The 25,728-nt window shown below is 36.4% G+C and overlaps 4 protein-coding genes across 6 annotated transcripts; 1 reads left to right on the forward strand and 3 right to left on the reverse strand.

Annotated features, from left to right (window-relative positions):
• Positions 1–31: 31 nt before the first annotated feature.
• LOC129237173 (protein KTI12 homolog) lies at positions 32–1,143 on the reverse strand. Its single transcript, XM_054871679.1, has 3 exons — positions 817–1,143; positions 421–761; positions 32–339 (listed from the first exon to the last, which is right to left on the reverse strand). Exons 1-3 carry the CDS (start codon positions 1,079–1,081, stop codon positions 58–60), a joined length of 888 nt encoding a protein of 295 aa, XP_054727654.1. The 5' UTR covers positions 1,082–1,143; the 3' UTR covers positions 32–57.
• A 1,123-nt stretch (positions 1,144–2,266) lies between these two features.
• LOC129237171 (protein SMG9) lies at positions 2,267–4,174 on the forward strand. Of its 2 annotated transcripts, XM_054871675.1 has the most exons (4): positions 2,267–2,375; positions 2,436–2,679; positions 2,743–3,805; positions 3,875–4,174. In XM_054871675.1, exons 2-4 carry the CDS (start codon positions 2,641–2,643, stop codon positions 4,153–4,155), a joined length of 1,383 nt encoding a protein of 460 aa, XP_054727650.1. In that variant the 5' UTR covers positions 2,267–2,375; positions 2,436–2,640; the 3' UTR covers positions 4,156–4,174. The 2 variants fall into 2 exon arrangements, with proteins under 2 accessions (XP_054727650.1, XP_054727649.1); XM_054871674.1 differs by having other exon boundaries at positions 2,282–2,679.
• A 631-nt stretch (positions 4,175–4,805) lies between these two features.
• On the reverse strand, positions 4,806–6,487 carry LOC129239363 (uncharacterized). The gene has a single exon (XM_054874818.1). The coding sequence runs from the start codon at positions 6,238–6,240 to the stop codon at positions 4,816–4,818; it is 1,425 nt and encodes a 474-aa protein (XP_054730793.1). The 5' UTR covers positions 6,241–6,487; the 3' UTR covers positions 4,806–4,815.
• A 71-nt stretch (positions 6,488–6,558) lies between these two features.
• Positions 6,559–23,922, reverse strand: LOC129239364 (protein Flattop homolog). Of its 2 annotated transcripts, none has more exons than XM_054874819.1 (4): positions 23,731–23,922; positions 11,080–11,216; positions 6,851–7,103; positions 6,559–6,727 (listed from the first exon to the last, which is right to left on the reverse strand). In XM_054874819.1, the coding sequence occupies exons 1-4, from the start codon at positions 23,755–23,757 to the stop codon at positions 6,665–6,667; spliced, it is 480 nt and encodes a 159-aa protein (XP_054730794.1). In that variant the 5' UTR covers positions 23,758–23,922; the 3' UTR covers positions 6,559–6,664. The 2 variants fall into 2 exon arrangements, with proteins under 2 accessions (XP_054730794.1, XP_054730795.1); XM_054874820.1 differs by lacking the exon at positions 23,731–23,922 and adding an exon at positions 23,653–23,724.
• Between the last annotated feature and the right edge of the window lie 1,806 nt (positions 23,923–25,728).

The following is a 25,728-nucleotide window of genomic DNA, read 5'->3' on the forward strand; positions in this document are numbered from 1 at the left end:
TTTTTCGTATTTCCTTAATAAAAGCCTATAATTTCTGTCCATTTACTTAAAATCATTTTATTCGTTGCAATTAGAGTTTAGGAATTGCACAAACAATTGTGGCACTTTATCCAAAGTACTAGTGGTCGCATGATGTAATTTACTATAATTGAGAAATTGTCTCCGTAAACGATTCAGTTGGATGGCGTTTATAGCTGCTGGCACTTCCACTTTCACCTGGCTATCTTTTACCGGCACTGGTCCTGTATTGCCAATTTTACGCGCTGCCAAAACGTCTCCAACAATTTGTTGCGTCAACTTGTCCAACTCAAAGAGATAATTTGTAGCGCTTAGTGGTGGCTAAAATAAATTAAAGCAATACATATGTATATACATATTTTTAAGCAATGATTTATCTGTTTTTTGAATATCGTTTCTCACGTTTTGGGTGCTTTGATTTGGCGGCAAAGGTTTTGATTCGTATAACGCACCATAGATAGCCTCGAAGTCAAGTGAATCATCCGGAAACACCACAAACAGCGGGCTATCCCATCGACAATTACCATGTGGTTCTTCGTAACGCATACATAAGGCGTCGAATATTTCACGTGTATATGGCACATTCGAATTATCCACTTGCTCTTCAGACCCGGTCAGCACTACATCTGCGTCAGAGCGTTCTTGGTTCAACTGCCATGCACGTGCTTCCTGTACGCCGCAAAATAATGTACATTGTGTACTGCGTGCCGCTTTTGTTGCGCAAAATAGTTCGTAGCGGTAGCCTATAAAAGCTTGTGTAATTGATATTCTTTTAGGAACAATCATTCAAATGTGTACCTTTAATATAATTGCCACCATCCACGATTACCACATCCTCTTTATTAAGCAATCGCAAAGCCTCGGATTTAATGTCGCTACGAACTTGTTTTTCCTTTTGTGAATCTGCAAAGTATTCATTTTTCGGAAAACCAGCATTGGCTATGGAAACATTCTCCGAGATTAAATGTACCTTCTTCCCTCTACCAGTGAAGTACTTCAGCAGTGCTTTAGCGCGCGTAGTCTTGCCGCTAGCAGGTAAACCGGAAATTACTATCATAGGCATTTTGGCACAAATATAAAGGTTTTCTTAAAGTTTGTAAATAATTTATTTTTATTATTTATTAAAAATAAACCATACTTAAAGATTATTAAAAAAATTTGTGGACATGTCAAAACATTTCCTACTGTGGTGAATTTGCATTTGGTTTCGCTTCATATGATAAACAGATTATTGACGACAGAAAGGCTGTTAAATATCGGGTATTTTTTAGCTGCATGAAAACTATCGATATCAATAAACATGGTTTGGTCTTTCAGTTATTTGAACTTAACAGAAGTGAAATGTTTTAATGTGGCAGCAATGAAAGAATGCACTTCCACAGTGTTTGCTATGTAGATGCCGCCTTGGATATATTTAAGAAGCTGTCAAGTCCGTGGCGGCAATGTATTTGACTGACATGATGTGTAAAACGTACCGTGGTGATACAATGAAAGTATTATCGCTATTCTTTCAAGCTTTTATCGAAATGATAAGAGTGAATTTGAAATGAACCAATTCATTTAAATTCTATTAATTTTTTTCTCTTAATTTGACCTAATATTCTTCTTCAAAGTTGTGAATGGCCTGATCGATGCCCCAGATATCAATAGTTGCTTTGAATTCGCACCTGTTGGACTTCCACTGAGGCGCAATCGCCTGCTAAAAATCACAAGGACAACTAAAAACTATGTTTTTAACGGTCCACATAACCGAATAGCTAGTATCGTCAACTCTCTGCGCAACAAGGTGGACATTTACAGCGGATCACTCAATATCTTCGTACCAGATATTAAATCCCGTCTATTACCATACCCCTAGGTCAAACAACATTTCGAAATTTTTTTTTTGAATCAATTAATTGTTACAAATACCCAATTAATTTGTTTAAATCTTTCCCCTCAAAATTCATTTTTTCTCTCTTCATTAATTGTTACCAAGTTGTATATATGTATATTGCCGATTGGCGTTTGTGTATTAAATAAATAATAGAAAACACTATCGATAAAAATTTGTGTGATAGAAAAGAGTTCTTTTTTAAACAGCTGTTATTTTCGCCGCACTTGCCGTACGACAAAAGTATAAAGTTGCCAATTTCTGTACATTCCGGCACGTATATGGCGCCTTCTTCTAAAATATACATAATATATTTTGCTGACAGTCAAATTCGTTACCGCAACGGACGGAACGGGCTTATTACTTTATGTGGTGAAAGCCGTCGTCATTGTGTTTATGATAGTAGGCACTCAACAGCTGATGCTAATAACAGTGGCGTGGAGAAATTAGATATTAAGCGAAAGGCTCAAAATTAATGGAAAATGTAAATATTAATAATCAGATTATAGTTTTTAGTTCTAGTTTGCTTTTCAATTATTGATAGTGCGGTGCATATTCAACTTAAGAGCAATAAAATCGCACTGCAAATGTAGGATCTTAGTTGGATCTTCTACCCGTAAGCCGCTGAACGCAAATTGTCTTACTTCTTGGCATCAGATCTAATATACAATATTGCAATACCAGCAGCAGATCAAAGAAAACTCAAGCATTTTAATACATAATTCAAATATATCCCGTAACTGCTTACCATGTCAGACAACAAGCGCCGACGTTTCCGCAAGGTTAAAGTACGTTTCATTTGATATATTGTCAGCTTCATAATCTTATTTTGTTCTTCCTTCTAACGTCAGCAACCTGAAGATAAACGTCCTATAATACTAGCTAAACGCAATGTCGAAGAGGATTCATCAAGTCGGCGTAATGTAGATGCCGAGGTGCAGCCGAAAATATTGCTTAAGCCACGCGTTGATAATAAAGATGACACAGAAGTCGCCGAGACATCTGTAGTTGCAAATGTTGCGCCACTAAAAACCCTAATAGTGACACGTAGCGAAGCGGCACAAAGCCCAGCTTTAAGTAGTGTCAGCCCAGTTACCACAAAAGAACAGCAACATCAGCAAACTCAACAATCAAATGGGAATGATACCAATGCAGCAACAACTGTTCAGATAATCGAGCCATTGCCACAAATGACACGTCCTGCAACCGTTATATCTTCCACTGGTGTAATAAATGCTAGTACACGCAGGTTGCTTATGAAAGGTAATACCGATTTTTTGGTAGTTGGTGTGATTGGCACACAGGGCGTGGGCAAATCAACGGTAATGAATTTATTAGCCAATGACGGTATAAACTTTGATTATTACACAAAACTATTTGTAGAGGAAGATAATGTTTTCCCAACCAAATTAAAACCACATAAATGTTCGGCGAGATCACGTACCGAGTCTACGCATATGTTTATCACCGCTGATAGGCTGATATTGCTCGACAGCCCGCCTGTAATGTGCAATTCTTATCGCAAAGACATGACCACAAATGAGCTAGACGATCTACGTCAAATCATTAGTTTTCTAACTGTTTGTCACCTATTGATTGTGGTACAGGATGACTATTTCAATATGAACTTTATACGATTGCTGCAATTCGCCGAAATTATGAAGCCAACACACGACAATAAGCCTTTTGTTAGTGATTACTTTCCTAATGTTTTGTTTGTAAAGAATCGCGGCAAAAGACAGGATTTCATGCCAAGTCAAAAGGAGCGATTTAATCGTATGCTACGTGCGTTATTCAAGGATTCCCAGCTGCGTATATATGTGGGACAAACAGCGGAGCAGCAAAAACAAAAGAAAACACGAACGCCAGAAACAGAGCGTCAAGTAAATAGTTTTCTGTTACCAGAAGTTGATGGTAAATAAGTAAAAAACAAAAAAAAAAACAACTAAATTTTCATGATAATAATTTTTTATGCATTTACAGTAAGTCCTAACAACTCCACTTTTCACAAGCCGCTGCGCGAAATCATTGAAGATTTTCGCGGCCTTGTCTTTATGACACCACGTAATGAAATGTATGCGGGCACAAGTGAATTAACGGAAGCAATTTGGTTTGAGTTGCTCACCAAGGTTGCACAGGAAACGCAACAGTTCTTTAGTACATACGAGGAAATACAGCGTAAACATTTGGAGGTGGGTAATGTGCCCATTAACGGTCAGGGCAATAGTACTAAGGATGCTCACGAGAATTGGCGAGAGCAATAAAAAGTTAGAAACTAGTTAACCCATTTGCATTTTCATTGTAATAATTCGTGCGATTTGTGAGGATTGATTGAGAATTTGATTTTTGTGAAAATCTTGTGTATTAAGATGCAAGCTGGCGCGTCACCTTAGTTCAAAGATATATTTCCTAGTTAAGATTTCAGAGGTCATTAAATAATTTCTGCGTCGATAATTTCGCATAAAATTCCAAAAGTAATTGATTCCGGCCGCCGTAGCCGAATGGGTTGGTGCGTGACTACCATTCGAATTTCAGAGAGAGAACGTTGGTTCGAGTATCGGTGAAAGATCAAAATGCAGGAAAAATTTTTTCTAATAGCGTTCGCCCCTCGGCAGGCAATGGCAAACCTCCGAGTGTATTTCTGCCATGAAAAAGCTATTCATAAAAATATCTGCCCTTCGGAATCGGCTTGGAACTGTAGGTCCCTCCATTTGTGGAACAACATCAAGACGCACGCAACAAGTAGGAGGAGGAGCTCGGCCAAACACCCAAAAAGGGTGTACATGGCAATTATGTATGTATGTATGTAATTGATTCCTTTTGTAACCAATTTTTTAAATTATAAACACTCATTTACTATATAGTATATTTTATTTTATATCTTAAACAAGGCTTTTCGGAATATCGTCTCACTATACCATGCATTATTTGTAAACAGTTTGGAGGAGCGGCCTTCGTCGTTGCTCGAGTGGTTTGTATGCGTGTTGATATACACTGGCCAAACGCCAATGTTCCGGGTAACCGCCCTCTCCAGCGCCGCCGCCAAAACTGCGAAACGGTGGCACCAACGTGTCAATATCATAATTTCGCTTTGCGTAGGGATCCCGTTGCCGTGGCACCACCAAAACACGACTGGCGTTGTGAGCCTCCATGCTGCAGCCACTGTCCGTGCTAACGAAATAGCCAGCTGCATCGTATTTTGGTACGCCCACCCGAAATGGTGGTGCTTTACAGACAGCGCGTGCTGGCGTCGCGTGATAGCAGTGGGGCGGCTCCGGTGCCACCTTGTGACAAAGCCTTGAGCGCGCTCGCCTTAAGAAGCCAGCCGCACCAGCGTTGGCTTTCGATCGTCTACAGCCGCGTTCGGGTATAAGCGCTTCGCATGAACCTGTAACGTCACCGCCGCTGCCGCCAAGGTATTTTTGGCGCAGAGCACGATATCCCTCATCGACCAACATATTCGGCGAAGATTGATATTGTTTACACATCCGATTTGTAGGCATAGTGCAATTGCGAGTCATGCTGCGTGCGCGTGGCGCGCGTGCAACACAGTCGTCGGTGTTGCAAAGGCAGTCGGCACCACGTTCGGTTATTCTATCGCCAAAGTCTGATTTGCGGCGTATAATGTCCTTGTCAAAGAAGCCCGTTTCGCCCAGCGTGCTATTGAATACGCCAGCCGAGCGGCCAAGATCTGTTGTAGTTTCATCGCGTGGCGTTTTCACGTAATTGAAAACGGCCGGACCGGCGGTGTCGTCAGAGCCATCTATGTGCGGTGGCGGCTGTGGCTCATTCGCCGGATTTGCAGGCCTATAATCCCAACCTATGGCTAAATCCATTGCTGTCATTGGCTTATGTTGTGATTGCGCGGAAGATATTGCACGCGATAAGTCGCCATTGTAGGCTTTGGGCACAACGCCGCAAGTGCGCGGTCGAAACACTTTCATTTTCGTACAATGCGTCGGACCAGCATTATGTGTCCGGATGCCAACGCCCGTGGCAAAGGGGGAAATATCGAGCGCTAGACCCGGGTGTTCTCCGGTCATTTGACGCTTGCGGAACGCCATATCCACCACGCAATCCGGCAGTGGTTGATGATCCAAATTATCATGATGCATGCGCTTGGCCAATTCAAAATTAGCATATGCTGGAATGACGGGTGACGGGGAACGTTCGTTCGGCTTTACCGTAATAGAATTAAGCGGCATCTTTTGTTCCAGATTCTGCACCGTAGGTGAGTCGGGATTTTGATAGCCGAATTTCTTCTTAAAATATTCCAAACTCGGTCCAACAGAATCAGTTAGAGCAGCCGTTTGTGGCAATAGAGAAGTTTCCGTTTGCACTGGTGGCATCAAGTCACTTTGCGGTACTGTCAATGCAAGCGGTTCCGCGTCAGTGCGCTTTGGTGTAAGTTTTGCTGCGGAGGGCGATGACACGCGTGTCAATGGCAGTGGTAGTGGACGCGTAAGCGTAACGTCCGGCTTTTCTGAGCGACACAGGTGATCGCCTAGGTACAGTTTGTCCAGTGGCAGTTCGGGTTCAAAATTATTGTCGCGTTCGTGCTTTTGTTGCAGGAGCTGCGCGCGTGAGTTGTGTTGCGCGCCGTAAGGTGTATAATCGCCTGGCACGTATTCTAAATCGAAATACTTACAAAAGAAAAAAACATGAAATTGTTTTTTAGGGAGATTTTAGTAAATATTATTTTATTTTACAAAAGGATGATACTGAATGGATACACGAAAATAAAGGAAATGTTGCAGCGTGATTATGGCAAAACTACGGTATGTTTTCGCAAGGATCTTCGGCTTTCTTCGCATTAGTCTTATTCTTTTTAGCATTCTTTTAATAACGAAAAATTTCGTATGAAATTATAAATATTAAAAAATTAAAAATTATGTGAATTATAAAAAAATTCAATATACATATAAAATAAATTAGCAATTAAAATAATTCATAACTCACCTTTTTTTCTTTACCTTTGGCGCACTTTCCAATGCCTTGCTCACCTGGACTGAAAATACGTCTAACGGTTTCGCATTTGTCTTCACATTTCGGTGGCTCATCGTTTTTTGCACAAACACTTTTTTTACGTGGGAAATTTCGCCATTTGTGTTTTCTGATTAGACACTCGTTGTATTCGTCGGCAAAGTTGCGAGTTATTTTACGTGGTAACTCATAGGTGCTGCGAAAGTAGCCCCAAGGATTCTTGTCCGTTCTAAAAAAAAATACATGTGTACAAAAATTATTGGTAAAAATACAGCATAACAAAATTAGCAGAAACGGGAAAATATACGCCTTTTTGAAGCCAACAAAAATTGGAAGTACACTTTGACTTGCTGCAAATTAAATTGGAAAGCTCTCACCAATAAATAACCTAACACAAATTATTATTGAGTTATACAAATTTCGTATTTATTCGCCTGTAAGTTTTATAGCATTGAGTTTTCATAGAAAATTTCGGGCACACTTCGTCAAACAACATGGAAATTGTCTTGTGCAAAATTTTCGTGGAATGCTTTATTACGATTTTCGACGTAGATTATTGAGACAGGAGTGCATTGATCAACTTATTTTGACTTACGGCTTTAAGGCATCACACTTGGTCACAAAAAACACTCGTGCCGATTGATGTAAAGAAATGTTGAAGAAGTTCAAAGACGTCTACGGCATCGTAATACAAGGTGAAGTCCAAAATAAACAAGACTAGCGCCATAAAAATGTTTTTGATGACGCCACCTTTTTAATGAGTTAGTGCGTTGGAAGTTACATGCCTAGCTGACTTTTTTGACCACCAATCACTCACCATATTCGCCTGATATGGCTCCCTGTGACTTCTACCATTTGGTCAATGACCTGAAACACTCTTCCGAAAAGCTTTTCTATCGCGCAAAACAGTATATCGAGGCCAGAGGGCACTACATGAATAAATAAACTCGTAGTTATCAGAACAAAGCTCCTGTCGTTTCTATTTTAGCTCAGTCTTGTGTATGTTGGACTTCACCTTGTGTGTGACGAATATTCTATGCACATGAAAATGAAACAAAACCGCAATCGACTGCATGATTGTTCCAAGACGAGCTTAATCCAACCAAAGATGTTCACGGAAGAAACACCTCAAAGAGAATCGTCACCTATTTTTTCATGTCGCAAGTGTACCACTAGAGAAACCTAAAACAATCAATTGAGAGAGGTACACAACCATTTGTTTGCCAGAAGTTTTCAGAAAATTAAGGAAAACCAACCACCGAAGGCGAATCATCCTTCACCAAGGCAAAACGAGCGTATCGGAGAGTTTTTTAGCACTTAAAAGATAGAATTATTGGGTCATCCGCCTTTCAGCTCTGATTTGGCACCGAATGATTTCTGCTTGTTATCGAACAGCAAAAATAAATTGTGAGGACAAAGTTTTTTAACGTATGAAAAAGAAACTGTTGCAGCCTTTAAACACTTCTGAGTGACAAAAGAAATATGAAAATGGTTTCAAGTGAATGCAAAAGTGTATTGGTTTTCAAGGAAAATATTTTGAGAAACAATAAAGCCTTTGTAAAATAACCCTTGTACCCTTGTACAATAAAAGCTATATATGTAACTAAAAGCTTTAAACTTAAAAAAAAATTTAAAAATATTATATTAGAAAATTTTCATTAAAATTTTTAGTCAGAATTTTTAGTTCACTTTTGATGCGTATAATATTGTGCACGTTTAAAGCTATGTGGAAGAAAGTGCAGTACCCACTCTGCAGGTTACAAGTTGTTTTTTTTTTATTAATATTATATCAGCTCTATGTTTTACGAGAAACTCGTATGCTCGTGAAGGAGCTTTGAAATATGACAATTTGCCATTTTTTTAGGAGAATGATAAAGCAAAAACTTGTTTTCATATTTTATATACAGTAGACTCGGGGTTGAGGGAACTAATTCGTGCAAGGGTTATTCCCCTCAAACCAGACTTTCCCTTCAATTGAGATTGAAATTATACATGTACAGAAGTGGGCGGATTATAAATATTTTATTAATACTTATTATTTAAAGAAGTCCAATATAGTACTTTGTTTTTTCTTAGCTTCCACTGATTTTTTCACTGCAATATCCCTGATATTGTTAAGAAAAATGATGTGTTTGAGCGAGTTGGTATTGTGTTTGGTTGTTGTTGTAGCAGCATAAACATTCCCCATACTTACATACGGGGAATGCTGCTGGAGTGACAGTCCTTGGCCGGATATAAATCCGGGTCGTTTCGGTAACGTAGAACCGACTGTCGTGGAAACGTATTGTGTTTGGTCCAATGGATTGCTTTGTCAAAAATTTTAATGACTTCAGCTGCCTCTATTGTACACTTGTCGCCGTTTATTTCGTCAAGCTCATCGTCATTAGAGGCCCTCAGTACCATTAGCGCAATTGTCATCTATTCCTGTCCATATTCTTAGTTCGTTGACACTTAGGTTTGACTTAAATAAAAAAATAATGGCATGTTAAGTGCACGTGTAACTGTAATGATTGTGTTTTTTACCTGTGGAAATGCAGTTTCAGTTAAATTGAGTAATTCTTCAAATTCGGAATGTTGTTGTGCGACTATCTGCTGTCTTAAAACACTGAAAGGCACATCAATCTCGATACACTCATCATTGTCTATCGGATATTTATAGTCATGTAATGGACACCAGCATTTTTTAATAACGTCGGTATCGACTTTTTTCCATGCTTGGGTCAAAAGGCAAATGGCATCTTTCAAAGTAATTTTTTTTTAAGTCGGCTATTTCGTCTTTACCAATAGCTGATTTTAATAAATTTGTTCTATGGTGCAACTTGGTTAACCTTATTACATTCTGGTCCATCGGCTGGAGTGTTACATTTGGTGGCAAATATAAAACGAAAATTGAACCACATTCTGTTTCTAATAACTCTTGTTTTGAATGGCACGGTGCATTATCTAACATCAAAACAGCTTTGACTGGTAGACCCTCGTGTATTAGGAATGTGGTAACCTAAAAAACAAAAAAATGTATTTTGTTCAATTTATTATTCACCTATGTTATGATTTAATAATTTAATTTACCTCTGGTACAAAGAAATTGTGGAACCATTCTTCGAAAATATCCGCAGTCCGCATGCTCTTTTTGAGCACCTGTAGTTCAATGGAGGCTGAAAATTTCTGAATGATCGTGGTTTTTTGGCTTGACCTATTACTAATAGCTTTAATTTGTGTTTGCCAGTTGCATTAGTGCACACTAAAACTGTGACTCGCGCCTTTTCACTTTTTCCTCCGCACGCATTTTTTTCATTTGGGCTAACGTATGTTTTGTCTGGCAGTAATTTCCAAAATAATCCAGTTTCGTCAGCATTATAAACCTGGTTTTTATCCAACTGTTTCAAAAATCTAATTCCAAATCTAGCCTTGAATCCATTTAGCCAGCCCGAACTTGCGTTAAAGCCTCTTCCATTTCCATAAATTTTTGCATGCAGTTCTTTAGTTTTTTCTTTAATAAGGTTTCCAGATATTGGTATATATCGACTTCTTTGAGTGATGAACCATTTATACGAGCTTAGTTTCCATATTAGCAAACTCACCCTTCTTCAGAGACTTCCGTTTAATGCTGCACGCTGTCGATGCTTTTAAAATCTTTCTTTTGCCATTTTTTATACATGATATGGTCGAGTTTTTGTTTTGAGGGGTAAAAACCTTTTCCCTTTCATAGTTAACTAGCAAAAGTAAATTTATCTTTTTATCACTATCTTATTTCGCACAATTGCTTCAATGCTTTGAACCGAACTAAATAGCTTTACACTGAACAATGTACACAATATGCATATATGTACATGTATATACCAATCATATGCGCTTTCTAACATAACTGTAAAATAACTGAAATTGCATAAAAATTTTGAGGTTCCTTCTACTCGGTAGTTATTAGATTGAAGGTTCCCTCTACAGAGTACACAATGAAAGAATTTTTGTGGTCCCCTCAACCGAGTAGTTCCCTCAATCCGGGGTTCCCTCAACCGCGAGTCTACTGTACTTATTTATTAAATAAACATTTCTAGTTTTTTTTCCTAATTCCAAAGTAAATTTTTAAAGTGCGTAATTTTCGTCTGCTAGAGTGGTGCTACGCTCCTATTAGCTCTTATTTTTTCTTGTCTGCACACTTTTTTGTTCATATTTTATTGTTTCTCTTTTATTTTTTCATCACTTACCGTGCAATATCGTTCAACAAACGCCCGTTAGTGTTAGCAATGACCTTCGTGGGCGCCTTGTGTTTACGCGGATGTGGTGGATACCACTTTGGCAACTCCCAATTGCATAGACGTTTTGCGCTGTAGGCTTTCTCGAACTGGAAAATAAAAAAATGTACATGTATTTGTCAAAATACGTTCCGAAAATTAGAAGTCATTCATATTTAGCGACATATTGAGGCAAATCCAACAGAACCTGTTTCAATATAATGCCATTTTTTTTCGAATATAACATTAATCTGTTAATTTATATCTTTTTAAGCCTATAAATACCGACGCATGCAACGTAACATATCAAATACGTACGTGTACATGTATACATAAATGGGCGTTTTGTTACAGTTGTCCAAATATTTGCCGTCAACCCCCAGCGCTAAAAAACTACTATAAAAAAAGAAAAAAAACAATTGCTTTAATGCATACATACACACATACATTATATGCTTCATCAGCACCCCATGCGACAGCAGCACTTGCACTTGCAGTACCAGTTAAGAATTTATCGCTTCTGGCACACGCACTACAGTGCAATAGTGTTGGCACTAGGTGAGCATTGGAGTACTCACCCCTCTCAATTGGCATAGAGAGCAATTACACGGTGTAATTTTTATATGACATATGTATGCAGCGATTAAAAGCAGTACTGCGCTTAATACCGTTATAATCCTTGTTTACTTTTCTAAAAAACATCAGGAGCTTAAACATTTGTAAACATTTTTTTGTTTTTAATAAGTGGAAGAGGGAACAACTGGTAGCAACTACAGTTAATAGTTAATCGGATGTACCATTTATCACTACCAAATCCAATTGGTAATTATTTAATTTTGGTGAATAAAATTTTGTAGCGTTGTTGGCAGCGTGAATCTTACAAATCATTTATTAATTTCATAATTCGCTTAATTTTTCAAAATTGTAAGCTGATAGTTTTCAACAGCGGAGAGGAGAAGGTTATAAGAAATGTTGTGGCTAGTTGGAAGTAACTGGAACAACTTGATGAGTCAACAGCCGTACAGGTCTGATTTGCCACCTAATTATCTCATTTTTCTACCGCAGACCAAAAATAAATTGCAATGCTAATATTTTCCAATGCCGAATACCCGGTTGAAATGTACATATATGTACATATGTATATGTACGTCCAAATCCCATATTTTGGCGTTGCCTCAATCAGAGTGAAAAAAGTGCATCAAAAATGCTGCATTTTCTGAAAAAAAGTTGTTTATCTAAGAAGTGCGCGGCGAAGCCTAATTATCACCCTATGTCAGCCATCTTGAGTTACTTAATAAATCTGTGATGACCTCTTTGAAGAGCTACTTTTTATTTCAGAGCAAGTTCTAAAGAAAAAGTACTAAAAAACATAGAAATGAAAACTTCTGCTAAAAAAATTAGGCAATACTGCCACAAAAAGTGGGCAAAAGAGGGCGTGGGATTTGTTGATGTGCCAAAAGGCAAAATGAAAAGAAAAAATTGGGTAAAATCGTGCGTTAATCAATTTTAAAATTTATTGGGGTGTTAATTTTTAAATTTGAAGGTATTTTAAAATTTAACAATCCGATAAATTTAAATTGTTTTCTGTGACTTGACATAAGAGCTTCGGTTTTTCCACTACATTTGTGCTCCATATTTTAATTGGTTCGGTCTCCATGAGGATGGATAGAGGCCCACTATATTTTTCAATGTGGTGAGATCACTTCATTTCTCTGATAAGCGATGAAATATTGTCGATGGCGGCAGATTATAAGTCTACCAAACATCCAAAGAAGTGAGAGTTTAGACAGCGATGTTGCGCTCTGGTAAGAGCGGTTCCGTTGCAGAGAAAGTGTTCCTTACTTCTTCCTCATTTCTGCTGCGGCGATAAAATTAATTAGAGGGGAACCCCATACGCTTTCCGTGCGTTGTTATTAGGTCGTGACCGGCGATGGTACTGTCTACTGGTGTTTGAATCGCCTGACTTAAGACGGGTGAAAAGTTTGTTCTTCGGTGTCGCTGGGCAAACTTTATACGTCTCTCGGCATGACCGTCTTATTATATGGCGTAAAAGCTTGGCCAATGAAAACAGACTATAAGGCGCGAGAAAGATTCTGTGGAAGTTTTTTGGACCTTTTTGGGATAGTGACGACGAATATTGCAGACGAAGGAATAAAAGGCATTATGAACTTTATCGTGAACTTTAACATAGGCATATACATATATTATATATATATAGTATATATAATTGACGCGTAGCCCCTTTTTGGGTGTTTGGGCGAGCTCCTCCTCCTATTTATGGCGTGCGTCTTCAGTTTCAAGCCGACTCCGAATGCCAGATATTTTTTTATGAGGAGCTTTTTCATGACAGAAATACACTTCGAGGTTTGCCATTGCCTGCCGAGGAGCGACCGCTGTTAGAAAAAACTTTTTCTTCACTTTGATCTTTCACCGAGATTCGAACCTACGTTCTCTCTGATTTCCGAATGGTAGTCACGCACTAATCCATTCGGCTACGGCGGCCGTGTAGCGAATAAAGATACAGATGATCCGCTAGTTAGGATGTAGCAGCTTAAAAACTTCCATATATATGGGAATGCCGCTGAAGTTCCTTGGCCGAATATAAATCCGCGTCGTTCCGGTTACGTAGAACCGACTGTCGTGGGAATGGCGCTGGTTAGGTCACGTCGACCGCATGAATGCAAACGTTCCAACTCTGAGAGTATTCGATGCGATATCTTCTGATCGTAGAAGTGGAAGAGGAAGTCCTCCTTCGGGATGGACAAAGACTTGACTTCACTTGGTGTGCCCAACTGGTGCCGGTTAGCACGAGGAAGAAACAACTCGTGGGTTTTGTTAAACTCATACTAATAAAGCTAAAGCAAAAGCAAAAAATCTCTGCCCAACAGATCAAAGTCGAGCACTAGCCGAGTTCCGTGACACGGACATCATTTTATAGATGGTGAAAATAGGAATTCTAGGTCAGGAGAGATGCAAAAATTGTCGCAGCACGTTTCCCTTTGACCGTCAAAAGTACTCGTATATGGTATCTAAAGAGTAGCCGATACTGCCGAGATAAAATATAGAGATTTATTAACAATAGTCTATCTCCACCCACTAATCGCTGAACCGTGAGAAAATAACCCAACTTTTTCGTTCCTCCATAACAAAAAGTAGTCACATCACAACATTTTCAATTAACATATGCAAATTCAGGAAAGTTGACAAATTTTGGTTGTTTCACTACTGATTACATAAAAACATACGCATTGAGAATTACCGGCACTCTAGCAACGACCATTGGTCCTTGTCAGCACCAGCAATGATTGAGCAGCAATAACAGAACACGCGCCGTGGTGGTCGAGGTGGTAAATGGCATGAAACCACAAAGAACGCGGCACGTGCAGACTCATCACAAATCCACCAACGCCAAGCGCAAGTGAAGATACTAGCACATTTCACACACTGTTATTGTAATTAAATTTACACGGCAATTACATCGACTTAGCCAGCAACAATAAAAAGTATGGCGGCAAAGCATAGATTGGTGTGTATTTGCTTGTGGATTGATATGTTACATTAATCTGTGTAAAACGACTTAAAAAGATATTGTTGTTGCACATGGAATACAATTTGTTGTTTTTTCAAGTATATTCTTGTGCAAGTGTCATTGGCTCAAGTGTGAAATACAAATTGATTTTAAACTCAATTAGCAAATTCTGAAAACTGTCTATGGGCTCTAATGCTAAGCATTTTTGCAGTGAAAGAGAAATACTATGGTAATAAGAGCTTAGTGAAAAGTAATAGGGAAGTGTCCATAAGGACAGTGGGAAGAAGTTGAGCAAGTGCGTGACAAAAAAATTTCAGAAGTATGATAAAAGTTAAGGTTTCTTGATCTCATCGTTCGCGCAAAAGGCTGTTATCAAAAGTTACCAGAACGACCGGGATTCATACATGGCCACGGATTTTCATTTCAGAAGCGTACCTACTGCGAAAATTTATGGGTAATGGCTTAAGCTGTGATAAAAACAATTTTGAGATTTTTATGTTGATTTTAGTTGGCGAATATTTTTACTTTCGCAGTGACATTTCATAGCAATTTCTCGACCAAATCATCTATTGGTTTTCTCTAAACTTTTGCTGATCATTGTTGGATATTTGAGGTTTAAAGTTTAAAAGGTGACCAAATCACTTTGTTCCAATGTTGATTGTATACGATCGAGCAACGGTCTAAGAATAGACAAATCAGAAACCCGGCATGTAGTGCTGTAGCCCTTTTATTTATTTATTTAAAAAAAAAAAAAACAATAAAGGTTCTTACTGACTAAAACGAAAGAACTAAAATATAGAAAGCACTAAAATAAAATTGAATTCATTAATTTAGAAAATACATTTTCGCTCGAAGAAATATGAACAAAATAGATTTCGAAATCTCGTTGAGTTCTCGAAGTGAACGCACTAATGGGGCATTTCTTGCATAATTCGTACTGAGTGTCTTGAGGTAAAAACGAAAATAAAAACGGAGTGTTCTCGCTGGAATAAGAAATTGAATAGCTAGCAGAAATCCGAATCAATCGATTACACCACTCACCAAGCCATGCATGAAAGACAAGGAAAGAATAGTCCTTTTGCATTCGCGCGACTTGAGGTTAATCAAAAGAGGAGAATTGTACGAAGGGACGACATTGGAGAAAAGGGGAAAAGAGCATATTTCAGGAAAACCTTTTATGTACACTCAATTCTAGCAATAGTAAATTTATGATGAGGTCTCCAGATGAAAGCAGCATATTCAAGCTTCGGAAGAACAAGAGATATATAGGGTACTTCCAAAATGTGTAGAGATCTGTGAAATTAGAAGTATTTCGTGGAACCAAGTCTAAAGCAAATACAACAGAGGCATTGCAGATTACACCAAGGTATTTGATCTCATCAACAGGGGAGTACCAGAGCTATTGTACGATGTTCGTACTTCTTTGTTAGGTATTTGGACGTACTGTTCTACACCGTCTCCGAAAATTCAAATATTTTTTATGGGAATCTATTTCTATAACATCGTTTTGATGTTTTATGTTCTCCGTGGCAGGACCGCCTACTTCCAATGAGCCAGCCTCAGAATAACCAATAACAATGACAGCAGTTCGAAAGCTGTGAGTTGGCAAAAAAGGTTTTTTGTTGTCCTGGGTTTTTGTATAGCGAGCGGCTCGCAACAGGTAATAGCAAACCTCTAAATACATTTATATCGATAATTGAAGGGAGCACAAAATATCATAGTAGATTACTTCGTTTGTGGAAAAAATGGCAATCGATTAGACGTGACATGCCATAATGTCGTAGTCATTACTGTAACTGTACTTATATATACCAATTAAAGAAGAATGATAGAAACAAGATTGCGCCCATTAGAGTGTGCGAAACGTCACATTAGCTGGGTTGTGCATTGTTGCCAACCATTTGCTCTTCGCAATAAATTTAGTGTTTTTTATACCCAAAATGTGCAAATTTTTAAGTTTGGTGTTTGTTTTTTTTTGTTTTTAATTTAAAGCTACCGAAAATGTAAGTTAAAAAAAACTGTATTATTAAACAAAAGAATGTTAAAAAAGATCACTGTGAGAAGATTTTAGTGTTAATGGAAATTTGTTGATTCTTATAAAATTTGATATGTTGCGAGGGAAAATACAATTTTTTACTCCTTTTAAGATTATGCAAGAATATTAAATCTTTTCTCTCAATTCGTCTTAAAATTGAAAACCTTTTTACACATTTTACAAAGCGTTTGAATTTACTGAATGCGAATTAAAACCATAGAGGAGTAAATGTTTCTTTCGGTCCCCAATCCTTAGTGGGCCATAAGGTATCAAGAGGTGTATTCAAAAATAAACAAAAAAATACCAGAAAATACTGAAGAAACCATAACAAGATTTTAACAAAAAGATTATCTTATCTTGTTACATAACCTCAAATATAGCAAAAAAGTCGTTCTGTTAGCAAAAGAGTTTCTCTTAACAAAAAACTAATAAATTAGATTGTACATAACCATAATATATTTATTTAAAAAAACACACATTTTAAAACGTATACTTTAAAAAATGTATACTTTATAAAATTATAAACAATACATTTTAATTAGAACAGGCTAGAAAAATGCCATGAAAAAAGAACTAAAACTCCGAGACTAAATAAATAAATAAAAAAATTCTGAATCAAGTAACGAAAATGGTAATTTGACCATACTGGTCATCAATTGTGCTAATATGACGTCACTCATTGTCAAATTCGCTGGGAGCAAAGTAACGATACCACGATAGGCGCCATCTCATTATTCTTTCCATCACGCCAATTAAATTTTGATTTTTCGCCGTAAACATAAACAGCTGATTGTTGATTCGCTGCATTGCGGTAGATATATATCGTTATATTTATGAATAAATTACTACTTTCCTCGCCACTGCTCATGTTGTTATCTTTCTTTATTTTTTCCACTTTCGAAATAAAATAAAATGCCAATATTTATAAATATCAGCTGTTTATGGCCATGCCACCAATAACAGATGATAATAAATATTGTTATAGTTTAGAACACGAGGTTAATATAGAAAGCAGTTCCGGGAAGGATGTCTCCCCAGAAGGAGAGAAGGGATCGTTTTAGTGGCCACACCATACGATGCAGTGGAGAACGGACGCTGTAAGTGCGAAGGCATTTCGAACACTACCTCACCCACAAAAAACAAAAAAAAGGTTATGGGGCTTGGTATGGCTGCTCTAATTTATCCTTAAACCACAAATTAAAGAAGAAATGCGCCAAAATATTTTTGTTGTACTTAAGATTTCATTTAATCACAAATTTTTATTCCACCTTTCATCACATCCAGCCACCGTGCAATATTGTATGTCACCACCGCAGCACGCAAATATCGATGATTTTTATACGCATACCCGAGGGTGTCATTTATCACGTTTTATGCGTGGATTATGTAGTCAAGAAGCTACACACTGCTTGCTTTGTATATGTATTCTAAGTTGCAACAATGACCGAATACGGAAGGGTGTCACACCCCTCGACAGCATCATTACACCCCAAACAAGAATTAAAAAATTGTTGAAGAGAACAAAAGGCTAACAGCGCGTCGAAGGTAAAGTCAGCGGGTGCACGTGTAGCCACACATTGGGGGAAAAGGATTTCTACAAGTGCAATATGTAATACATGCAAGTCTGTTTAGATTGATGCTTAAGAAAAAAGCGGGCATACTTTAACAAATATTTGCCAATAGGTAAGTAAATACATACATACGTGTTTGATAGTTCATATCCTACTTCAACTACTTTCACACCAAACTGCACTGCACTGTCACATCATTTCTCTGCTTTCTTTATCTTTTTTAACAATTTAACTTTTAGGGCTATGTGAGCGGAAGCATATAAAAACAAAGCAGATGTCCAATCAATTGTAAGTAAATTAGTGTAATGTCTAATCAATTAATTGTCTCCGCTTTCAGTGTCCACTATCACTTTCGTAGTTTCACTCCTGCGCGGTGGAATGGTTAACGTATGAACGTTTAAATTCGCACTGAATTTCTTCACTTCCTGAAGTTGGCCTGTAACCTGACTTACTCCGTGTGGTATAAAGGAAGTTGTATGTCATTAAACTCAAAGAATTTGATGCAGATATACGAGGTGGATGTATGATAGATAGTATGTGTGTATGTGCAAATGTACATGACAACTTTTATATTAAAATTTCGCGTTGTTAAGCAAATTCGTTACCATGCACGAATAAACATAAATTGTTTATTTTCTTATATAAGAAACCACAATAAATGCAATGAACATACAGGGATCATAAATGAAAGGACACTCGTTTAAAAGTTTTGTGGATTTATTTTCAAAACATCGAATTTTCGTGTTTTATTTTTTTTTTTCTAAAGCAAAATACTGTGTGCAAATTTCAAGGAAATCGGTGAAAACCTAACGGAGATATTTGACTTTAATCAAAGTAGTCCAGTTAGGTTAACTTGAAAGAAAGGAGCCTTTTCATGCTGGAAAGGAAAGGAAGCCTTTTCACGCTGGTACTGTGCTTCGCTAAGCCTCCTCTGGACACTTCATCCATCCATGGGAAGGTGGGCTCATTGGAAACAAGTTCTGTCAATGCCAACTTTTTTATAATGAGCTATGCAATGTTATCGATCGCGTCGGGACTACCCAATTATTCTCCCTGTCGTAACTCTTTGGGAAATGCTAGCTCTTTGCAAAACATAAATTCACTACTCATCGATCTCGGTTAAGCGGTATGTATTCCATGTCATACTACGTTAGTCCTGAACATACCGATGAAAACTCTTTAGTGAGTTGTTGTTCGTAAGCAGACTATTAGGAAAATGAAATGTGTTTTTTACAAATTTCACTTTTCCTCCACTTTTACTCAAAATTTCTAGAGCTAGCAACCCAGTGTCTTGCTAAGGGAGCCGATTTGTCAATAGAGAACGAGAAAGCTGCTTACTGAGCAAACCTCTCATAATTGAATCATGAGGGATATGTACATATAATATAATATAACCCTAACTTAATTAGCACACTGGCTACTAATCTATAGGTATATATAAAAATTCAGCCATTCTTCGCGTTGTGATGAACTTTACGGAGAATGGCTCAACCGATTTTAACCAAACTTTGCCACATTGAAGAGACACATATGGAGAAGGTTAGTGTTTTGAAATTTTAAGAATCGGATACCAGGGTCTCGAGAAATAAGCCAAAACGTGGACCCGGGTAACCCTAGGATGTGTTTGTTCAATATGGGTAGCAAATGGAAGCTGTTGATGATTTCTATAGTATAGAGTATTTTTCATGCCGCTCCGTGACTGGGGTCTCGAGATATAGGTCAAAACGTGGACCCGGGTAACCTTTGGTTGTGTATGTACAATATGGGTATCAAATGAAAGCTGTTGATAAGTGCTTTAACACGGGGTAATTTTCATACCTATTGATGACTAGGGTCTCGAAATATATACCAAAAGGTAGACCCGCCGTGTCTTTGCACCGAATTAAACCAAACTTACACACATTGTTAAGTATGTATTGAAAATGGGTTTCGTAAAGTTTGGTTGTAATTCGGAACACCGGCAACGCGTACAGCGTTCTTTTGAACCAGCCATAATGTCGTTTACTTTTTTAACGCTTGGGGCGGAACTGAACTGTCAAATTGACAGTGTGAGTTACAATGTGTCAATGTTTCTTTCTGATTTGGACGCCATAAGGAAAAGACGTAAGTGCAAAGTGTAAACATTTTTTGTGAATTTTTTTGGAGTGGATTTTGGAACAGTGAATAATTTCTTACGAAATTTGAGAATTTAATGTGAACTCCGAATGTTCAAATGAAATTATGTTTTGTGGATTTATTTTTTCAATTCATATGCGATAAGCTACGATGCACCATGAGTGAAAAAAATGGTAAAAAAAATGAAAAAACAAAAGAAATGGTTAAAGGATGCAAAAGAAGAGCACGAAAAACGCGTAACTTTGATGAAAAAATTAATAGTCTTATCATGCAAATTGTCAACAATTTTCAGAAGAAAAGAGATGATTTAAGAAAATCACAACAAAATAAAATAATCCTGAACATGTGGACTTGGGCTTTAAACACATATGCATCGAAAATTTAATCCACAAAATTGAAAAAAACATGCCAACAGCATTATATATTTACTCAAAAACAAATAGAAAAACAAAAAATATTGTTTATGCCAAAACGCTTGAATAAAGAATAAAGAAATAAATAATATGAAAACCATATCTTTTCTGTTCTAAACCATATCTATTCTATTTTATTGTGCCCAGCGAAGCGGGCCGGGTTTGCTAGTTATTATTATATATTAGATATTATATTTTTCTTTTATAAAAAACTATTGGACGATTTTTTTATTTTTGTAAGCCGTTGGAGGTTTTTGATATTGCAAAACCCTACTCACTCGCATAGCTATTCATACATTTTATCGGGAAATAAAATTTTGTTCAGCATAAATGACAAATTCTAGGTGCAGATGGTTCAGCCGTAAGCCATTGAAAAAGTGGCTGAGTTGGCTTTTATATTGCTTTGAAAAAAAAAAAAAATTATAATTGAATTAATTTATGATATTTACAATGAAAGACATTTGACAGAACTTTTATCTATGCACTTCATTATCTCGCTGAAAGAAATATAATATGTTTATTTTTTACGCTAAGTTAACGCGGCCATCGACAATAGGGGGGGCTAAAGTGGCACGAGTAGAAATTTAATAAAGTAAATATAAATTTAATAAAGTAAATACGAAAGATGTAAATTAAGAAAATTATTAAAATTAGGGAAATTTAAGTTCTAAATAATTTTTTTTATAATTATTTTCCAACAACCCTGTTTTCTCTTGCTGCTATTTATAGAGCTGTTTGTTAGCCTACTTTTGTCAACAAGTCACTTACATTAACATTATGTTTATAAATATATAAAATATAATTGGCGCAAATGTACATCCTTTGTTAGGTGGTATGAGTCTTGAACTGGGCTTACGTCAGTTTTATACCGCCTCCGAATGGCATACGATTTATATTAGAAAATTATTAGAAAGTTTGTCATTGCGTTTGAACTGCGCCGAAGTACCCAATCAAATAAAATGTGCGCCTTCGAATAGCATGCAACTGACATAAGATTGCGCCCTGATTACCTAAGACAGCATTGTCACTTTTGTGAGTAAAAGACTGAAAGAAATTTGAAAGAAAGGCTGAATAAAATATGAGTTTGGCTAGCGTAGAATAAAATATTAAGATATATGCTTATGAGTTCAAAGAACACATAGCCGATCTTTCGACATTTAGTAAATTCCTATACGAAGCAATTTTATCCTTTACCAGAGAGTCTGCTGGTATTTAAAGCAAACGGAGTTTGGGATACATTATTGAACTGTAAAATATTACTATGTACTGCTCTGCGTTTCTTCCGCACATATAAAATGTAATCTACATATCTCAGCTATAATTGCAAGGGGGCGCAAATTTAGTCAGCCTATCGGAATATTTATAATTTCTGCATTTGACATTGGATGTCAATCATATTCCACAGACAAGCTATGGAATGCGCAAAGGTCTAAATAAAGATTTTCGTCATTCATACATTCAATAATTTTTTTTATTTAGTGAAACAGTTATTCAAACACAAAATTAATGATTAGTTTTGCGCCACCATTCATATGCTCTGCGCTATATTCTATTATTCCTTAACTATTTCACAATCACTACTAAGATAAGCACGGCTTTATGATTTAGCTTCTACGCTTTGAAAATTATAATATTTTGGGTCCGTTTCGTACCAATTTGGATACAGTCATTAAATGGGAAGTGCAAATGGTGACGTTCTAGTTCCACCTTGCATTGGTTTCTCACTAGTTTAGAGACAGTTACGAAATGAATTGTATGGCATTAGTCCTCCTATGTTACTGTGCAATTTTTTAGTGAGAGATATGCAGCAAAGGATATACATATACACACTTATACAATATTTACATATATGTAACTACTTATGTATGTACAAAAAAGGTCGTAATATTTATACTTTCACCATTTCTTCTTTGCAAAAATGCAGAAACGTTTTATTTTGAAACAGGTAACGCCTACTTAATTGTTTCGTTATTCATTAATGAGCCAGCGTATAACGCTGCAATCCATATTTGTATGTGTGATATACATGAAATTGAGATTATGCATGGTAAGAGAACGATATAGCGTAATAAATTTTAATTAGATAAATCAAGATTCTCCATTATTGAGACTTTTTTTCGTGACTCTTGACCTGCAAATGGAGGACTCTGCAGCTTTATGTGGCTTGCTAATATGAAATGGTTTTTTATAAGAGGAGAGGCTTGCCATTTTCTCTCATCACACAGTCAGCACACTTGCCCCTCGGTACATATGGCACTATTAACGGTTTGAATTTTGTAGTAGTAGAGCAGTTGGAGACCAACATTAACAACTGCCTCCAATAAAAATCATTGGAGAATCACACATACCAACAGCTACTACTTTAGGATGAGTTAAAATTTCTCTCGTAAACAACAAAAATGAACACTTGCATGAGATAGATAGTAATAGAGACAGGTGATAATAGAATAACCTTTCCAATTGGTCGAGAGAGACTATGAGTTAGCGAAGTTCTCGGATACTTCGACATTGCTATTTCAAAGTATAACAACAAATGTAGTATAATACATAGCATATTGGTTTTGCATGCAACTCCATTTGATAATTATACAACAGATACTATCGTAGTCACTCTCCAACTAGTATGATTTCCGTCACCAAATACCAGTTCATGAAGTAGAATATCTGCTGAGTAGTTTGGCATTTTATTGCAAGACAAATATTCATGCATACGCAAATATGTGTACATACAAAGAACAGATATTTACGCATACACAATTTCCATTTTCGTTTTTCCATTTTTGCAATTCTTATAACTCCAAAGCAACGACGGTTAACAAACGATTTTCTATGTCGTGTCATGTTATTTTTATTTTTAGAACTTTTTGCTACCTACATACGTACGGAAACTTCGGCTTTCATTTATTGTTTTCATTGATTTCATTTGTTGTTTTTCAGACTTTTTTGTGTATTCTAAAATACCTGATTAGCACTAAAATGATACGCCATTACACGAACTCTATATATTTGGACCGCAAAGGGTGGTTAGCAAAGTTTTAAAAATTTATTTTACTTAAGCTTTGATTTGCTGATATGTGCGTTTAAATTTTTTTTTTTACTGAATTAAAATTTTCTGTCAAATAAAATTCTCTTCATTTGCTACATATTATTTTACTTTTATTCACTTCGTGCAGAGTTGCTGAAAAAATTTCTTCACACTAACTAAGGGAGTTTGCTTGTAGACTGATATTCACTTTAAATTATATTAGTTATAAAAGAAAAGGAAAAACAACGCTATGAATACCAGGACAACGTACAGGAAGCAGTGGTTTTCTAAGCAGTGTGGGCAAATAAATGATGTTGCCATGACCCTAACTGTTAAGGCATGTTTGCTGGAATACTTGGCAAAAGTCACTGCGCTGTTAACAAAAAAGTCTTCTTTGCAGAGGGGACACAAAGGAATGGTTCTAAATAATTTTTTTGTTATTCTAAAAATTAAATTAAATAAACGAAAATATTATACATATATTTTTCAATTTCCTATGACCTCATGAGAAAGAGCGAGTCTTTCTATTATTTATGAGTATAATTGGGGCCTCGTTTGGCTTTGCAGTAAAACATTCTGTCAGTCTAATTTTTTAAACTGGTAGCTGACTTCTGACTAAATTTCATGAAATGCGTATTGGACTGTTTTGAACTACTTTTTGTGTGAGTACATCAAATCTGTAGTATCTGTTTATGCTACATGAGGCTAGTTGTTGTTATATATTATAAAAATGAAACAAAATTCGATTCGAAAATCTTACTAAAACGCAATCGAGATGCCATTTTCTCATGTCAACATAAAAAATAAGCTTTAAAAATCGATTCGATAAACTAATCTTTACTTTAAAGCGCGGGTAAGGTGAATGCTCTATAAAGGTTGATTTTTTAAATAAATTGAATTAAAAAGTATATAATAAATTGAAATAAAAAATACACGTTGAGGAAATTAGACATTTATATATTATTATTATTTATAGGGAATATATACAATATAACCCTAACTTAATTAGCACACTGGCTACTAGGGCCTTCAGTGTTCAGTTATATAAAATTTTCTCAATGTTCGAAAAACAAAATTAATAATAAAACATGAATGATGTAAACAAATTAAATCCGTATGAAAACAAAAAGCTATAATAATAATTTTCGATATGCTTGTTTACACCAAATTTTTCTAAAATGATTTCAACCGTGGAAATTCGAGTCTCTATAGATACATTTGAAGATGTACTACTCAACTCAACCACTCATATCCCATCGTACTTTTCAAATACACTACCTCTTACTTATTTAAGGCCAATAATTTTTATATGGTTTTCCATAAATATTTCTTTCTCAAAATAAAAAACATTGTTTTCACCCATATTTTTATTTTTTGAGTTTGACTCTGTAGAGATATCCTGAGTTAAATCATGATAAATCATCAATAGGACCTGTTTTTGCCCATAATTTGATTATGTTCTAAGAGAAGTGATTTTCTTTTCTTTCGATGGTAGTTGAAAATTAAATTTTGATTCACTTGATAAAGGTCGCAGTGGAAAAAGTTAAGATAAAAAGTAGTTTAAGGTTTTTATTTGTATTTTTTTTTTTAATGAATTCATTAATTTATACTTGATTCCCAGCATTACTTTGCGTACTTTATAATTTTCTGCATTATTCCTTAGCATTATTTCTTAAAAGCGAAAGCATTACATCGTCCTCAGGCATAGTTAATGTTGGTGTAAAAATAGGATTACATTTTGTTGTCGCTCTAATTATGGTGTAAAGTGGCATTCTTTATTGGTATCAAAATTGAGGAGCGGATTTCAACCCCCACCAACGTGAATTTGGCAGTTCTCTCCTTTTAACTAATAGCTGATTTTTTATATTATAATCAGCTCCAATCCAGCTGTAATAGGTTGAAAATTAAATCTTCTTGAATACATGTACTTTGGG

Source organism: Anastrepha obliqua, chromosome 2 (assembly GCF_027943255.1).
Source record: "Anastrepha obliqua isolate idAnaObli1 chromosome 2, idAnaObli1_1.0, whole genome shotgun sequence".
Taxonomy (NCBI): domain Eukaryota; kingdom Metazoa; phylum Arthropoda; class Insecta; order Diptera; family Tephritidae; genus Anastrepha; species Anastrepha obliqua.

Bases quoted from the DNA above. Each gene is read 5' to 3' on its own strand.
- LOC129237173 (XM_054871679.1), bottom strand. From the start codon at position 1,081: ATGCCTATGATAGTAATTTCCGGTTTACCTGCTAGCGGCAAGACTACG. The intron at 762-816 runs GTACACATTTGA...AAGCTTTTATAG, and splicing joins TGGTGGCAATTATATTAAAG to GCTACCGCTACGAACTATTT. The intron at 340-420 runs GTGAGAAACGAT...AATTTATTTTAG, and splicing joins CAAATCAAAGCACCCAAAAC to CCACCACTAAGCGCTACAAA.
- LOC129237171 (XM_054871675.1), top strand. From the start codon at position 2,641: ATGTCAGACAACAAGCGCCGACGTTTCCGCAAGGTTAAA. The intron at 2,680-2,742 runs GTACGTTTCATT...TTCTAACGTCAG, and splicing joins GACGTTTCCGCAAGGTTAAA to CAACCTGAAGATAAACGTCC. The intron at 3,806-3,874 runs GTAAATAAGTAA...ATGCATTTACAG, and splicing joins TCTGTTACCAGAAGTTGATG to TAAGTCCTAACAACTCCACT.
- LOC129239363 (XM_054874818.1), bottom strand. From the start codon at position 6,240: ATGCCACCAGTGCAAACGGAAACTTCTCTATTGCCACAAACGGCTGCT.
- LOC129239364 (XM_054874819.1), bottom strand. From the start codon at position 23,757: ATGGCGTATCATTTTAGTGCTAATCAG. The intron at 7,104-11,079 runs GTAAGTGATGAA...ATTTTTTTTTAG, and splicing joins TTGTTGAACGATATTGCACG to AACGGACAAGAATCCTTGGG. The intron at 6,728-6,850 runs GTGAGTTATGAA...CGTTATTAAAAG, and splicing joins CCAAAGGTAAAGAAAAAAAG to AATGCTAAAAAGAATAAGAC.